The sequence below is a fragment of the Aricia agestis genome, chromosome 4, assembly GCF_905147365.1.
Source record: "Aricia agestis chromosome 4, ilAriAges1.1, whole genome shotgun sequence".
In the NCBI taxonomy this organism is placed as follows: Eukaryota; Metazoa; Arthropoda; class Insecta; order Lepidoptera; family Lycaenidae; genus Aricia; species Aricia agestis.
The window spans coordinates 14,609,167-14,627,369 of NC_056409.1; the positions used below are offsets into that span (position 1 = coordinate 14,609,167).

General features: G+C 39.6%; 1 protein-coding gene across 3 annotated transcripts in view; it reads left to right on the forward strand.

The window, feature by feature from the left end:
- Positions 1 to 17,915, forward strand: part of LOC121726588 (hemicentin-2-like) — a 58,665-nt gene extending 40,750 nt beyond the window's left edge. For all 3 annotated transcript variants that reach the window (XM_042114011.1, XM_042114009.1, XM_042114010.1), the window contains 10 exons: positions 11,753 to 11,863; positions 12,100 to 12,300; positions 12,453 to 12,616; positions 12,880 to 13,033; positions 13,239 to 13,369; positions 13,449 to 13,608; positions 14,485 to 14,829; positions 15,222 to 15,497; positions 15,819 to 15,995; positions 17,677 to 17,915. In XM_042114011.1, the coding sequence (XP_041969945.1) occupies positions 11,753 to 11,863; positions 12,100 to 12,300; positions 12,453 to 12,616; positions 12,880 to 13,033; positions 13,239 to 13,369; positions 13,449 to 13,608; positions 14,485 to 14,829; positions 15,222 to 15,497; positions 15,819 to 15,995; positions 17,677 to 17,849 (1,892 nt within the window). In that variant the 3' untranslated portion in view covers positions 17,850 to 17,915. The remainder of the gene's footprint in view (positions 1 to 11,752; positions 11,864 to 12,099; positions 12,301 to 12,452; positions 12,617 to 12,879; positions 13,034 to 13,238; positions 13,370 to 13,448; positions 13,609 to 14,484; positions 14,830 to 15,221; positions 15,498 to 15,818; positions 15,996 to 17,676) is intronic.
- The last annotated feature ends 288 nt before the right edge of the window (positions 17,916 to 18,203 follow it).

Consider the following 18,203-nt stretch of genomic DNA (forward strand, 5'->3'; position numbering starts at 1 on the left):
CCCTCATGTAGATTTCCCAAGACTTTAATCCGCCGGAAGTACTAACTAATGCTATGTTATGTTACAACTTATCTACCTGAATACTCAATCTAAACCAGCGATTTTATTAACCGACTGTGAAACCAAAAAGACGCGAATTACTTTGAAATCTATGTGAAATTTAATAACTATAATTATATTATTTTTAATATGACGCCCGCAACCCCGCTGCGCCAAAATATATTGAGCGGGATTCAAATGTATCTACCATACCGAATTTTAGCAAAATCGGTTTAGCTGTTTGGGCTTGAAGAGGTAACAGACACACAGGCTGACAGACAAACTTGAAATGGATTATGTTTAAACGAACCGAAAGTTTACAGTTTAATATACTTACTATACTCGGCGAAACATGGCGGTAGCGGTCATTGACTCCCTGTTAAAAACTTCAAACTTCTTCTTTTCATGACTTTCTTCATTTTCTATACAAAGCCACGATTGACAACATCCGACACTTCATTGTCAATCGCGGTTTATATAGAAAATGACAAGTTTTTGACAGGGAGTCAATGATCGCTACCGCCATGTTTCGCCGAGTTTTTTTTTTTTGTTTTTTTTTATGAAATAAGGGGGCAAACAAGCAAACGGGTCACCTGATGGAAAGCAACTTCCGTCGCCCATGGACACTCGCAGCATCAGAAGAGCTGCGGGTGCGTTGCCGGCCTTTTAAGAAGGATAATAGGGGAGGGTAGGGATGGGAAGGGAACGGAATAGGAGAGGGAAGGGAGTAGGGGAGGGTAGGGAAGGGAATAGGGTAGGGGATTGGGCCTCCGGTAAACTCACTCACTCGGCGAAACACAGCGCAAGCGCTGTTTCACGCCGGTTTTGTGTGAGAACGTGGTATTTCTCCGGTCGAGCCGGCCCATTCTTGCCGAAGCATGGCTCGAGTACAGTATAGTTTCAATTAAGTATTTATTTTGAATCTGATGCCCAGTTCCTGATACATTACAATGTTTGTAGTGATAATACTTTACACTAACATGAATTGAATCGCAAAGTATACGCGCACCAGAATTGGGTTCGAGTTTTGTGAGAACTACGACACGCACATCAGGTGGTCCGCGTATTTATTTCGGAGATTCAATTTAAAAATTCATAATATATTCGGCAAATACGGACCGAAAGCAATCGCTTTTCCAATTTATTCCAGTAAACGTTTTAAATTGCGAGTCGGTAAGTAAAACATATGCAATTATTAGGTCGGGCTCGGGAGCATTAAACGTGTGGCAAATTCATTTATAAAATGTGTTTGAAATTGCTAGCTTTCAACGGTTAGCTCTTTTAATTTTTCCATTCAATTAAAAATTGCGTCTACTCCTTTTCAATCCATTTTACTCAAATATAAACAAAAAAACTCGACCAAATTAATTATTTTTGTTTTTTTTTTATTGCGTGTATACGTGAAGCTTAAAATCCTATGACGAATTCTACATGCTCGGATATAGGTAATTCTCGTTGGTATCTCCAATACCATTGTCAGATATTTGCTTCGCGGTTTTTGTTACTTAATTAAAGATCACAATTATTATAAATATGGAGCGTCTAGCATTTTTCTGTGACCCATAAATACTATTAATATAAATACGAAAGTGTGTCTGTCTGTCTCTTTCCTCTTCACATGGGCGTGAACTGATTTTGCTGAAATTTGGTATGGAGATATTTTGAGTACCGGGAAAGGATATTAGATAATATAAACATACGGCTCTCGCGCGATAAACGGAATTCGGAGCAACGGACTCGCAGGCGTCTTTTAGTAATCCATACTTGGTTTTTATTATTCGTAGAGCATAAAAAAATCATAGGAGAGTTGAAACTTGAGACCAAGCCCCGATTTTTTTTTTTAAGAAATAAAGGGGCAAACGAGCAAACGGGTCAACTGATGGAAAGCAACTTCCGTCGCCCATGGACACTCGCAGCATCAGAAGAGCCGTTGCCGGCCTTTCAAGAGGGAATAATAGGAGGAGGGAATATAGAGTGTAGGGGAGGGCAGGGAAGGGAGTAGGTGGGAGATTGGGCCTCCACTTACTCATAGCGCAACACAGCAACAACAACAACAAACAAGCGCTGTTTCACGCCTGTTTTCTGTGAGAACGTGGTATTTCTCCGGTCGAGCCGGCCCATTCGTGCCGAAGCATGGCTCTCCCACGTATAAATCCTCCCCGATTTGTTTGATATAAAAATATGATATTAGGTACTGGTCAAGTTATGTGAGCTCATTATACACGGCCAAGGTTGAGATGTGCAAGTTTTATCTCCACAATAAACAAGTTATCAAAAGCTTATTACATTCAGGCACTAGTAGATAAATAGCAAGTTTGGACTTTATTGTCTACGTAGAAAAGCTTAGTATGGGTTATATAAAAGGAACAATTATCTTTTAAAATCATCTACAAAAGCCTCATCCTTTGAAATAAAGTACTAACTACTAGCACATGACGGAGCCTCGTCTACGTGGTGGTCTATCCGCTCTATCTTAATAAATTATTAAGATGGAGCGGATTAGACGTAAGTGGAAGAAGCGGGTAAGTAACAGTAAAAATTGCCGTTTTCTTCATAAATGAAGGCTTTAGGATCGGAAAAATTATTGGTAAATCGAAAAGCTGTGGATTTAATGTCTAGCCAGCCATATTAGCAAGATGATAAAGTAGGTAAGTTGCAAGGTTTGTTAAAATTATAAGGGAAAAAATGAGTGATTGTTTTTATGTTATAAAATATTAGTTATCTGATTCTTCCACTCACGTCTTTTTATTTTGCGCTAAACCTCAAACTATTTTTATACCTAATTAATTTTTAAAGTTGTACTTATCTGCTACTTAAAAATAAAACACAAGTATATGCTCCCTTAGACTTTAGGTCTGGCCGTGGGAATCACAGAGACATGATACTTACAAGCAACTGTCATAAAATGTGTCCGGCAGTGGGAGACCTCTGTGGCTCAATGGTTAAGAGTGAAGCCAAGCGAGCATAATTTGTGAGTTGTGAGTCGCAGAATTTCAGCTGGCAGAAATTCTGCTGCATTCAGTTTCATACAAAAGTCCTGTTTGATACACACGAGCGTAATTTTGTGAGTCATGATTTGTATGAAAAGATATTTACGCGACCGAAATTCTGCGACTCACGACTCACAAATTACGCTCGTTTGGCTTCACCCTAAAGTGTGTGGTAGCTCAAGCCAGAGGTCGCGGGCTCGAATCCCGCCGACGGAACAAAGTTTTCAATGTTCCTGGGTCATGGATGTGTATTGTGTATTAAATACCTAAGTGTGGTTTAATAAAAATTTATAATACATGTTATGTATAGTAGAAAAGTATTAAATATATTTCCGTTGTCTGGTACCCGTAATACAAGTCCTTCAGGTACTTAGCACGGGGCCAGACTGACGTGATGTGAAGCGTGAAGCGTCCATAGGTATTATTATTCACACACACGTGGTTTAACGTGGGAGAGCCATGCTTCGGCACGAATGGGCCGGCTCGACCGGAGATTATTTCTCCGATCAAGGATTGGCGCAACGGAGTTGCGCCAATCCTTGATCATTGAATAAATTTTTATATTTGCATGTTTCACACACAGAATCAGCCGCTAAGTATAAGGAAAAAAGGATCAAAATGTTTTATTCCAATTACCCCGGTATGGCTAGAGTCAATTTCTTTTCTAATTTTTGCCAAATGCCATCAGATTCTGGCAGACCTACCATAGGTCTATTGCGATAGAGTATAATGTGCGTGCGCTACTGATTAATTTATAAATATACATTATTTATTAATGTTAAAAGCCGTGGGATTGTATCTAAAATCTGTACCTACTGTATCTCATGTTGAAATATTTCGTTTCTTGCGTAGCAAAATAAATTTAAGGTCACATAAAATAATATTTATTTATTTGGCTACGTAAAAATATTGTAAAAATAAAAGATAGGGTAGACTCTACAGTCTACCCTATCTTTTTATTTTTACAACATAATGTTACTAGGAATTGGGTTAGTATTTTTGGCCCTTTATCCTGATTTTGATTTTTTATTATTATTCACAGTAAGTAATTCCCAAAATGTTTATTTATTTCTTAGTAAAATGAAGTAAAACTTTCTACTTACGTTACTTACCTACATTACACAAGTACGCTGGACTTATGATACCCTTTGAAATGACGACTATTTTTTGTGCGGCCTATTTGAAGCAGAATCAGCGCCCCCAATGCGGGAGAAGAGAACCAAATCTGACGTAAAAATGTCGTTTGAATGCCGCCATATTGGCGCTGATAGCAGTAGTGAGAGTACTTGGAACTAATGCTAGTGATGACAACTGTTGTTATTGGTTGTCGTCTTTAGTTCTCTTCCCCCGCATTGGGGGCGCTGATTCCGCTTCAAATAGGCACAAAAATCAGGTGGATATCGTCCAGCGAACTTGTATAATGGAGGTCAGCGCGCCCGCAGCTCCGTTGCGCCAAAATTCATTTATCGCATGGAACTGTACATTTTCCCGAGCTACAAAGAATCCTATTTCCTTTCCCGGGACTCAAAGTATCTTCATACCAAATTTCAGAAAAATCGGTTCAGTGGTTTGGGCGTGAAGTAGTTAGTTGGGGTAACAGACAGACAAACAGACAGACACACTTTCGAATTTATAATAAATAAGTAAGTATGGATTTATTTATACCTTTTGCACAATGCTGGTACATAGGCTAAATGCCTAAATGCATTGCAATGCTAAATGGCATATGGAATTCTTTACCAGTCAACTTTTAGGTGTTCAGAAACAAAAGTGTAGGTGTGTGTGGGAGAAGGTGTGAGAATTGAGCAGAACTAGAGCTAATTATATATTGAAATATATTTTAAAAGAAAAATAATATATCATTATAAAACTAATAGTATGTTTTATGTTACCTAGACACGTACCTACGTTGCGAGCTAAGACTGTACAATGCGCAATCCATATTATGTCTATGAATCTGTATAAAACCACAATAAAACTCATTTCATTTTAAAACATCCCGCAATTATGTTTTATGAGATTCATTGTCCCGTCTCATTTTTTTTCATTTATTTCAAACGGACCATTGTGACCTCCTTCTCTAGAAGTAGAATTATTATGGATTTTACTGTCACTTTATGTTCACGTTTTATCTATCTCAGTACCCAGTAGGTAACTTCGATTCATTACTTGTTATATAGATCCAGTCTGTTTCCTTAAAAAACAGGAAAATATATTTTCGTATACAAAGAACTGACTTTTAGTTTTGAACAATCAGGACGCTTTTGAAGTTGGTTTGACGTTTTTTTAGAATACCATTTTGTACTTTGCAATATAGAGAATATTACGCGAAGGTCGGAACAAAGGGCGCTACAAGCACATGAACTATGCAGTAAATAAACCGACCAAAATGTTGCACACGTCGTCAGCATCGAATAAATTTTGGCTACCGTTTATGCTGGTACTGACTCTAGCGATCTCTAAATATTGTACTAATACATCCTTTTCACATCGAAACGAAGCTGTATAAATATTTCATCGAAATAGTAAAATCGGGATGCTAGTTTGTAATTTTGGCGGTAACTTCCAAGTCATACGTGGGAGAGCCATGCTTCGGCACGAATGGGCCGGCTCGACCGGAGAAATAACCACGTTCTGACAGAAAACCGGCGTGAAACAGCGCTTGCGCTGTGTTTCGCCAAGTGAGTGAGTTTACCGGAGGCCCAATCCCCTACCCTATTCCCTTCCCCACCCTCCCCTATTCCCTTCCCTTTCCTACCCTATTACCCTATTCACTCTTAAAAGGCCGGCAACGCACCTGCAGGTCTGATGCTGCGAGTGTCCATGGGCGACGGAAGTTGCTTTCCATCAGGTGACCCGTTTGCTCGTTTGCCCCCTTATTTCATAAAAAAAACACACCCCCTAAAGTACTATCATAATATTATGTTTTTGTTACACCCTGTATACAAGTAAAGAGTTTCTTTGAACGTCTTATATCTTGCTACTGGACCGATTTTTATGTAATTTGGCCCAGATATAGACTAGACCACCGAGAAGGTTATAGGCTACTTTATCAGGAAACGTGTACGGATTCCTTATTTAAATTTTCTTATTTACGCGGCCGGAGCCCGGAATGACAAGTATTTGATATCCAGCCTCTTTATTTACTGCACGTATGTATACTTACTAGTTATCTATACTAATATTATAAATGCGAAAGTATCTCTGTCTGTCTGTCTGTCTGTCTGTCTCGCTTTCACGCCAAAACTACCGAACCGATTGTAATGAAATTTTGTATACAGATAGTCTAAAGCCTGAGAAAGGACATAGGCTACTTTTTTACTAGAAAAAAGGGTTGTAAGAGGGTGAAAATACGAAAATTTGTTCAAATTAAGTTAGTTCCAAAAATTCATACTAGATGGCGCTGTGCGTCTCTTACATCGCGCTAACGCTTGCCCAACATCTTTCTATAAGAGGTGGTATCATGACACATTCCAGTTTCGATTTTTTTCGATTGTTATTTATTTTTTACACGTTATCTAATAAGGCAGTACTTTATATTATATACAGTGACGTAACCTTAAACCTATCAATGATAAATAGTTTATGGGTAAAGTTGTGTAATTGGGGGGCTAAATAAGCTTTAAAATTTGGCATAATATATAAAGTTTAATTTAAAAAAAACCGGCCAAGTGCGAGTCGGACTCGCGCACCGAGGGTTCCGACAGCTTAAAGGTATTATAGACCTGAGTATTTGGTATGAATTTCAATTTAATACCTCTACGCGTTTATGAGGAAATGGGTAGTAAGTTTAAAATTATTAAAAAAAAATATATTATGTGATGTAACTAAACATTTATGGTTTTCGTAATTTTTCCTTTATCTATGCTATAAGACGTTGCTTCGTACCAAATTTCAAGATTCTGAGTTCACGGGAAGCACCCTGTAGGTTTTGATTCCCTTGCAAGTGTCGAAAATTTGCGGCATAAACGGCTGTATCTTTTGATTGCGTTGGCTTAGAAGTTTGATTTTTTCACAGCTTCAAGGGACAGTAGACCTGAGTAATTGATATAAATTTCAGCTTCATACCTCCACGCGTTCCTGAGAAAAAGGGTCTTGACAGACGGACGGACGGACAGACGGACAACAAAGTGATCCTATAAGGGTTCCGTTTTTTCCTTTTGAGGTACGGAACCCTAAAAATGAAATATTATGTGCACACTGCACAGCAGTTTTGATTTAAGGGGTACCAGGGTTTTTTTTATAAAAGCTTTTGACACCAATTTTGTTGACATCGAGCGCTATAAACTGAAGTCCACGCGGACGAAGTCGCGGGCAACAGCTAGTTATACATAATATTATAAATGCGAAAGTGTGTCTGTCTGTCTTTTACCTTTGCCCGCCTAAACCGCTGTACTCATTTTGGTGAAATTTGTAATGGAGATACTTTGAGTCCCGGGAAATGACATACTGATACTTTTCATCCCGGAAAATGTACGGTTTCCACGCGATAAATGAGTTTTGGCAACAAGTGGCGGGCGCCACCTAGTTACAAGATAATATTATAATATCTTGTTTCGTCTGCAACAATCTACAAGTATGTTTACTGTGCCTCGCAATTCGCAAATAACATTTTTATTTCGTTTTTGATGAAAGAATCTTTATAGTGTAATTCGATGATCGCAAAAAGGAGTGATGAGGTCATCAAAAGTGTTTTATATTACGCCATATCTTCTAAATTATTACATGCATACTGTCGTTACTAACGCGAAAATATGGCGAACATACAACTCGGGCGAATTAACATGACACCTGGTTCAATTGACGTTTCTCATAAGTACTGAGTGCAAAAAAAGTTTTTTTATTTTAAGTTATTTCAAAAAAAAAATTACGTTACCGGAACTAGTTATTTTTATAGGGCTACACTAACCACAGTATTAACCAAGTAAGAGTTGGACTCGCCCAAGGATTCCCCAGCAGGAATACGAGGTTTATGGATGCGTCCGATAATTTGTATCTAGCTTCATATTAATATATTCCGTGAGTAGCTAATTCATACCACAGACGCACGGCAATGTTCAAACGTTAATACGAATAACAAAAACTTAACAAATTTAACGTTCAAACGTAACAACTAACAAATAACACAACAAAACTCAACAAAAATCCAAAAACAATAACCATTAACTACTAACAAATAACTCCGAAACGCAAACTCAATAACACACGTGTAACGGTAACAGATATAATATGCTAACGTTACTGGACGCGTACGACGAGAGCGGGGTGCTGCGCGGGGAAGCGAGGGAGGGGTAAAATTTAAGCCAGGTGTCAAGTTAACTCGCCCGAGTTGTATGTCTGTCTGTTACCTTTTGGTAGAAATATATTTTGAGTAACGGGAAAGGACATAGGATACTTTTGATCCCGAAAAAATTTACGGTTGCCGCGCGCGGCGCGACAAATAAATTTTGGCGCAACGGAGTTGCGGGCGTCATATGCAGTAGAATATATTTTACCGTTGCGATCTATAGGTCTACCAGGATCTGATGGCAAATTTTGATGGCAGATTTTCAAAAAATTTTCCTTGATCATTGAATAAATTTTTATATTTGCATGTTTTACACACAGAATCAGCCGCTTTAAGGAAAAAAGGATCAAAATGTTTTATTCCAATTACCCCGGTATGGCTAGAGTCAAGTTCTTTTCTAATTTTTGCCAAATGCCATCAGATTCTGGCAGACCTACCATAGGTCTATTGCGATAGAGTATAATGTGCGTGCGCTACTGATTAATTTATAAATATACATTATTTATTAATGTTAAAAGCCGTGGGATTGTATCTAAAATCTGTACCTACTGTATCTCATGTTGAAATATTTCGTTTCTTGCGTAGCAAAATAAATTTAAGGTCACATAAAATAAGATTTATTTATTTGGCTACGTAAAAATATTGTTACTAGGAATTGGGTTAGTATTTTTGACCCTTTATCCTGATTTTGATTTTTTATTATTATTCACAGTAATTCCCAAAATGTTTATTTATTTCTTAGTAAAATGAAGTAAAACTTTCTAATTACGTTCTACTTGATGACGCCCGCACACTGACTTACATTACACAAGTACGCTGGACTTATGATACCCTTTGAAATGACGGCTATTTTTTGTGCGGCCTATTTGAAGCAGAATCAGCGCCCCCAATGCGGGAGAAGAGAACCAAATCTGACGTAAAAATGTCGTTTGAATGCCGCCACATTGGCGCTGATGGCAGTAGTGAGAGTACTTGGAACTAATGCTAGTGATGACAACTGTTGTTATTGGTTGTCGTCTTTAGTTCTCTTCCCCCGCATTGGGGGCGCTGATTCCGCTTCAAATAGGCACAAAAATCAGGTGGATATCGTCCAGCGAACTTGTATAATGGAGGTCAGCGCGCCCGCAGCTCCGTTGCGCCAAAATTCATTTATCGCATGGAACTGTACATTTTCCCGGGCTACAAAGAATCCTATTTCCTTTCCCGGGACTCAAAGTATCTTCATACCAAATTTCAGAAAAATCGGTTCAGTGGTTTGGGCGTGAAGTAGTTAGTTGGGGTAACAGACAGACAAACAGACAGACACACTTTCGAATTTATAATAAATAAGTAAGTATGGATTTATTTATACCTTTTGCACAATGCTGGTACATAGGCTAAATGCCTAAATGCATTGCAATGCTAAATGGCAAATGGCATTCTTTACCAGTCAACTTTTAGGTGTTCAGAAACAAAATTGTGTAGGTGTGTGTGGGAGAAGGTGTGAGAATTGAGCAGAATTAGAGCTAATTATATATTGAAATATATTTTAAAAGAAAAATAATAAGTATATCATTATAAAACTATATGTTTTATGTTACCTAGACACGTACCTACGTTGCGAGCTAAGACTGTACAATGCGCAATCCATATTATGTCTATGAATCTGTATAAAACCACAATAAAACTCATTTCATTTTAAAACATCCCGCAATTATGTTTTATGAGATTCATTGTCCCGTCTCATTTTTTTTCATTTATTTCAAACGGACCATTGTGACCTCCTTCTCTAGAAGTAGAATTATTATGGATTTCACTGTCACTTTATGTTCACGTTTTATCTATCTCAGTACCCAGTAGGTGTCTGTTTCCTTAAAAAACAGGAAAATATATTTTCGTATACAAAGAACTGACTTTTAGTTTTGAACAATCATGACGCTTTTGAAGTTGGTTTGACGTTGTTTAAGAATACCATTTTGTACTTTGCAATATAGAGAATATTACGCGAAGGTCGGAACAAAGGGGGCTACAAGCACATGAACTATGCAGTAAATAAACCGACCAAAATGTTGCACACTTCGTCAGCATCGAATAAATTTTGGCTACCGTTTATGCTGGTAGCTGGTACTGACTCTAGCGATCTCTAAATATTGTACTAATACATCCTTTTCACATCGAAACGAAGCTGTATAAATATTTCATCGAAATAGTAAAATCGGGATGCTAGTTTGTAATTTTGGCGGTAACTACCAAGTCATACGTGGGAGAGCCATGCTTCGGCACGAATGGGCCGGCTCGACCGGAGAAATACCACGTTCTCACAGAAAACCGGCGTGAAACAGCGCTTGCGCTGTGTTTCGCCGAGTGAGTGATTTTATCGGAGGCCCAATTCCCTTCCCTATCTCCTCTTTTCCCTTCCCTTCCCATCCCTACCCTCCCCTATTACCCTATTCCCTCTTAAAAGGCCGGCAACGCACCTGCAGCTCTTCTGATGCTGCGAGTGTCCATGGGCGACGGAAGTTGCTTTCCATCAGGTGACCCGTTTGCTCGTTTGCCACCTTATTACATTAAAAAAAATGTCAAAGGCAAGTCAAAGGCAAGTCCAAAGCCAGTCATTGTTGACAAATAATTCGGGAAAATGTTTGCAACGCTATCGTTGTCGTCTTTACGAAAATTGCTGCTGGGCTTAAATTATAAAATGGCTAATAATTTCGAAGTATTTTCGGATTTTGCGAGTGAAATAATACCAAAGCATTTCTTTTATGACCTACATTCCTAAAGCCGCAATGAACACTAAAGCGGTCACATTTATCCATTTTACAGTAAAGCTCCAAAAATACTGCGGCTGCCTATTTTTATATTAATTTTAGGCAACAAAATATTATTTCTGCAGTTTTGTTTTATTTATGTTGAATACGTGGAACACTGAATGTGTCAGAACTGTTCGTTTATTTGACGAATTTACATAATTTTTAACTTTTTGTTAGGTATGAAAATATAACACAAATATTGATATTTTATCTTTTTAACTATTATTTTAATCGTGTTGTCTTTTTCATGAAAGAAAAGCTGTGATTTGTGTTTTCGACGAACTTTTTTTTTCGTAAATATCAAATAGTGGGCTAGTAATGGCCTACTCTAAGGGTCAAAACTTAAATCAGACTGCAACGCGCCGCGTAGGTGCATTTCTAAAAGGCAATGGGCAAAAATGCATGGACCCTGGGACCATCCAGCAATGGCATTAAAATACTAGCATTATATTGTCGAATGGGTCTCTTGAATTGGAACAACAATTGCTAAGATACATTTGTTATTACAGCTGTCCGTTCCGAGTTATGAGACTTGTAAGTTCAGATATAAAGGTTACGATTACCCAAGGCTAGCCAAGCTACTTGATTACCCAAGCTATTTTATTAGCTTCTATTCTCCGAAGCTAAAACAAAGTACTTCATTTCAGTTCTTCCAAGTCAGCCGTTCTTCATGGACGAACTGGGCAATAAGGTTGAAGAGAAGATTGGGCCCTACCACGAGGGTGACACCCTAGTGCTGAGCTGTTTGGTGATCGGTGGTTCGTATTAAAAAGAAACGATAAAAAGTATATGTAATATAATTTGTAAACTTATGATTCTGCCAGACTTGTTCAGAGAGATTGCTAAAGTAATTACATAATATTATTATAGCTGATTATTTTTTCATTACGTATCCTGGAAGAATCTTTTTAAGTCTGACGTATTTTTGCGACGTAAATAAGATAACTTTTTACTAAGTGTATTGAAATGAATAAAGAGATGTTTTTAATTTCAGGTCGTCCACCTCCGAAAATCCACTGGTATTCAGGAGAAGACCTTATAGATGCTTCAGATAATGACAGTGATATCCCTGGCGTGAAAGAGAACGAGCTGTATCTCCCACTCACTCGAAGCAATGCTGAAGCTCTTTCGTGCAGGGCGACGAATACGCATCTTGCGAAACCTGTGATAACTGATTTAGAGATTGACTTATATTGTGAGTATGTCCTGTATATTCCATTGTCTAGGTTGTTTCAGCAAAAGCGTCATAAGCCACAGACCATAGTACATAGCTGATGATCTTGAATTAATTTGATTTGAAGTTAAAACATTAAAGAAATTTAATTACCTTTAATCCCCTATTTTCAGTACCGGCCTACAATGTGTCAATAAATTGGGTGCAGGGACCCGTTGAGGGTTTGCTACAATCTGGACGACCGGAGGTAGTCAAGTGTGTAGCTCGCGGCTCCTACCCAGCTCCCGAACTGTCTTGGTGGTTGGATCACAAACATCTGACGCATCACAGCAATCAGGTAAGTCATGCATTTTAGAAGGCAGAGTTGCAAAAATACCTGCAGCTAAACCTAGCATTGGCCTCTAGGGTTTAATTGATCCTTGTACTTCCTGGCACGATACCAGCTAGGACTAATTTTACCCGAAAACAATTGGCCAATACTAGATTTAACCAGTTATAAATGCTTACACCTAGTTATAACCGGCTAAGACTAGTTTTAGACATAATTTCAATGCAGTTTACGTAGAAGACCAGATATTAAGAAGCGGTATAAAATTTCAGAGCTGGGACAACGCAACACGCACTGCGTCGTCGCACCTGCAGCTGACGCCGGCGGTGGGCGACCACGGCGCGACGCTCGCCTGCGTCGCTACCAACACCGCCATGCCGCCGGGACGGGACTCAAAGGCTGACCTCGTCATACTTAATGTTACCTGTAAGTGTCAATAACTCCACCAGAACAGGAACAACCCAACTTGCAATGCATCTAATGCGGTAGGCGACCACGGTGACCGTGGTCGCCTAACAGATTCAATCAATCAGATTCAAGAAGTGTCGATATGGCCGCAATTATTGCAGTAAATTTAAAAATATTTAGTTATTTTCACTGGTACGATAATAAAGTAATTATTTTATTCCAGACAGTCCCATAGTAGAAATTACAAAACAAGGAGACGGAAGACTGGAAGAAGTAGTTGAATTAGAAAGGCTACAGTTAGACTGTGAAGTAAAAGCCAATCCGCCTGTTTTTAAGTATAAATGGTTTTATAATGTAAGTATGAGACTTTCCTTCGATATATTGACTCCTCAATTGAAAGCTATACTTAACTTTTATTATTAAAACATATCAGGATTTAGAGATAGGTGCAAACAGTCTTTGGGGCAGCAGCACGTCGTCCGCGACGCTGGTGGTGGAGGAGACGACGCGGGAGCTGGCCGGCCGCTACTGCTGCTCCGCGCTTAACGGCGTGGGCGAGACCAGGAGCGACACCCTCAATATCACCGTATTGTGTAAGTTATAAATATAGTCTCAGAGACAGCAGCACGTCGTCCGGGACGCTGGTGGTGGAGGAGACGACGCGGGAGCTGGCCGGCCGCTACTGCTGCTCCGCGCTCAACGGCGTGGGCGAGACCAAGAGCGACACCCTCAATATCACCGTACTGTGTAAGTTATATAGTCTCAGAGACAGCAGCACGTCGTCCGCAACGCTGGTGGTGGAGGAGACGACGCGGGAGCTGGCCGGCCGCTACTGCTGCTCCGCGCTCAAGGGCGTGGGCGAGACCAGGAACGACCCCACTTAATATCACGGTACTGTGTAAGTTATATAGTCTCAGAGACAGCAGCACATCGTCCGCGACGCTGGTGGTGGAGGAGACGACGCGGGAGCTGGCCGGCCGCTACTGCTGCTCCGCGCTCAACGGCGTGGGCGAGACCAGGAACGACCCCACTTAATATCACGGTACTGTGTAAGTTATATAGTCTCAGAGACAGCAGCACGTCGTCCGCGACGCTGGTGGGGGACGAGACGACGCGGGAGCTGGCCGGCCGCTACTGCTGCTCCGCGCTCAACGGCGTGGGCGAGACCAGGAGCGACACCCTCAATATCACCGTACTGTGTAAGTTATATAGTCTCAGAGACAGCAGCACGTCGTCCGCGACGCTGGTGATGGAAAAGACGACGCGGGAGCTGGCCGGCGGCTACTGCTGCTCCGCGCTCAACGGCTTGGGCGAGACCAGGAGCGACACCCTCAATATCACCGTACTGTGTATTGTGTAAGTTTGCCAACAGCTTTTGAGGTTAAAACATAAATTATTACTAGTTGACTTTGTAATTTCTTTGAATGTTGAAATAACAAAAAGGTTTCAGGAACTGTAATCATTTACAGATCCCCCGGAGTGTTCAGATGAAGGGATAACGCTGGTTGAAGAGCAGCTAGAATGTATTGTCAGAAGCTTACCTGAAGCTGAAACCTACTTTTGGCACGTTCAGCCACCAGGTGAAGAAGTGCAGCAGCTTACCACGGAGTCAGCTATTTTACCACTGGCAGAAATTAGTGGCTCGCTGGCAACGACTTTGACTGCCAGCTGTGAAGCAACCAACGGAGTATCTTCGCAATATCGGCCCTGTCATAAAGTTTTTCATTTCGAAAGCCTCAGGCCACCTCCACCTCAACAATGTGATCTGTCTTATGATGACCAAGATGAGGAATTTCAGATGAGATGTGTACCCGGTAATTGCATTTTTTTACATTTTGAAATATCTCATATCTCTGTAACAAATGTTTTTTTTGTACGCTTGTAGAGCAACAGTTGTAAATCATTGAGATATTTTAATATTGATTTACATTTGCCTCGTGTCTTTCATTTCTCGTCAGTTACAAAGTTCTGCGATAAGATTTAAGCAAATTAACACGACAGGTGTCAAATTAGCATTATTGAATTTAACTTACTTCTTGTGAGTTATAAATTATAACGATTTTCTCATAATCTAAGTATATAACTATTACGATATGCAATTATAAAGGGATGTGCGGTACCTGCATATTAAACGAATCCTAGTTACGGGTGACAACTAGTTTCTGGTTACTTAATTTTATGTATCAAAATATTTTTTGTGCCATAGTTGAAAACGCAACGTACTACGAAGTATCCGTATGGCGTTTGTCAACATCCAACTCGTCATTGATGTTGGAGCGCAAAGGTTCCATGGGGTATGGAACGGGCCGAGCTTTGGCCCTCGGAGGAGGTGGACCCTGGCTGGTTCGAGGGACCCTGGGAGAGCTCAGGCCTGGAGACGAGGCGGGAGCAGCTGCCTGCAACAGATTTGGGTGCTCCGCAGCGCTTTTACTGCGACCTACGGAAAAATTGCTAAGCGCCGCCGAAGGCACGTGGTGGAAATGTAAGCATAACAGATAACTCGATGTAAATTATCGTTTGTTACCTTTTTTCGCTTCAACCGCTGAACTGATTGTGATGAAATTTAGTATGGAGATACTTTGAGTCCCGGGAAAAGATATGGGATACTTTTTATCCCAAAATGGTGTACGGTTCCCGCGCGAGAAACGAAGTTCTGCGCAACGGATTTGCGTGCATTAACTAGTTTTTAATTAGTATAACATGTGAAGGAATGTAGTTTGGAATAAAATATTAATAAGTAAATCAAGAATTCTAAGTGTCGCAATTTTTTCTATCAATAAAAATTTATTCCTTCTTGTTTCAGATATAACGGAAACGGACGTTGGTATTTCAATAGGCGCAGTGGTGTTGGTGGCTGTCTTCACCGTATCTTCTGCGATAGCTGTGCGACTCGCCAGAAGAAAGAGAAGAAAACCAGCGCCAGTGATACAAGTGGTACCGTTAGAAGATATACCGAGGGACTATCTTGATGCCCTTGGAGGTATATCGATGCATTTCCTCATTATCTTATTTAAAAGCTTAGCGGTTTGTCGCCTAAACTTTTATACTTATTAATTACAAATTCCAAAAAATGTTTTTCTTTATTAACTACACATAATAATAATTATAATACTTAAACAATCATAAATTATAAAAATATTATCCGCGCGCTATCAGAATGGGATGCGTCCTTTTGGAACTGAGACGCGCGCTGACAGCTGGCCAGCCGTAGGGTCAGCAAATAAAATGACGTTTTTGTTCGCGTACATTTCTTTCAAGTTTTGTTTTATTTTTTGTGTTATGTGATATTATTATTGTAATTGATCAATAATAGTGGAAAAAGGAGTAAAATTTTGAATGGTCATTCACGATTCACGCTAAATAATTCTGGCAATTGATAAATATTTCGATGAAGAACGAAGTCGGTGTTCTAACGCATTAAAAATAATGACACAGTCATAGATTTAAATATAAATGTTACACTTGGATATGGCCTATGGGTAATATGGGTAAGGAACCAAGTGATTCAGGAATAATAAATTCCTGAATCACAATCATTGGTAAAATTTTACCAAGAAATCTTTTTCATAAAAATTTTGGGTTTGGTCAAAAATACAAAAATAGTAACTGAAAGAGTTGTAGCTGCCATAGGGTTGACCAAAAACACATTAATAATGTATTTAATTTATTAATGTGTAGAATCGGTCGATTACGTATTTTATTATAACTATTATGTATAAACCTATAAATTAATGTTCAGAATATTTTTGCTAACGCTACTTCATTAGCAAACAAAACTGTCATTTTTGATTTACTTTGACAAGGTTCCATCCCATCTAATCCCACGCTAAGTTAAAATGTTGAATAAAATTATAAAGTCGTTGGCTAATATTTTTCAGTAATTGTTACATCCCAAGTATAATTTGTGTATAATATTATATTATGTGAATTAAAATTTAGTTATAAAAATACCTATATCTTGATTCATTACGAGTTTATTGCGAGAATAAGTTCACTTGAGAAATGAAGGCCGGTATAAATAGTCAGTACTCAAGATGCATCTCGGTCTCAAGACGCGGTTCGGCTCTATGATTGGTCCAAAATTTGAAAGCCAACCAATCACAGAGCCTGAACCGTGTCTAAAGACCGAGATGCATCTTGAGTACTGACTATATTTTATACCAGCCGACAGACCATCTTGAGTGTGTAGTATTTTTGTACAGCAATACAAAACACATGATACACACTCAAGATGCTCACACTCAAATAAATATTTCGTATTGCAATAATTATTATAGGTCTGTCTAAAAGCTGCAGTGTGTCTTAGGGCCGCGCTACACCGGAATGGCGAGGCGAGCACTTTCAGTGTCATATGATTTTTTAAAACTTTATCTTCATTATTGTAATACATACTTAGTATCGCTTGAGAACTCGCGGCCGTCGGCGGCCGCCAGCGGCCACGAGCGGCCACGAGCGGCCACGGGCGGCCGTAGATTTTTCCAGCGATACGATGTATTACAATAATAAAAATAAAGTTTAAAATCATATGAAACTGAAAGTGCTCGCCTTGCCGCTGCCCAATCAATTTGTCTGTTTGCACTGTCTCGCCGCTGCCGCGCCACTCTACTCGGTAGGTGTGATCATAGCATTAGGCTTTAACTCCTGACTTATTATGTTTGCAGATAAGACGCAAATGCCGTGCAGTCTCCGCTCGTGCAGCAGTGGCTATTCCGAAGGCTCGCTGGACTCAGCGCCACCTGTCGACCGCAGGAAGAAACCGCGGGTTTGGGACTTCGGTCATCTTCGACCCCCACCTGATGTTACGCTGACTCCTCATAGGGAGAGTGCTGTATGATTATAAAATTGTAAAATATGTTGACTAAGTTATTTATAGATAACTAATAAATTATTTAAACAATTACGTTGTTTGCATTACTTATTACCTACTTAGGTTGGGTTGCAACTTGCACCAGAGGCGTGGTTAAAGTTAAAGTTAAGGTTAATGTTATGGTTATAGTTAAGGCTAAATTTAACTTTAACTTTAACTTTGACCGGAGAAATTGACAGATGACAGCTGGTCCAACAAGATTATAAATGAACGTGGGCGGGGGCGCTGCTGGTAAGGGAGAACTGTCAAAAATAGCGTTTTTGTATGATGACTGCGTTAGTTCCTTTTTTCGCCACGTGCATTTTAAAACCTTGTCGAGCT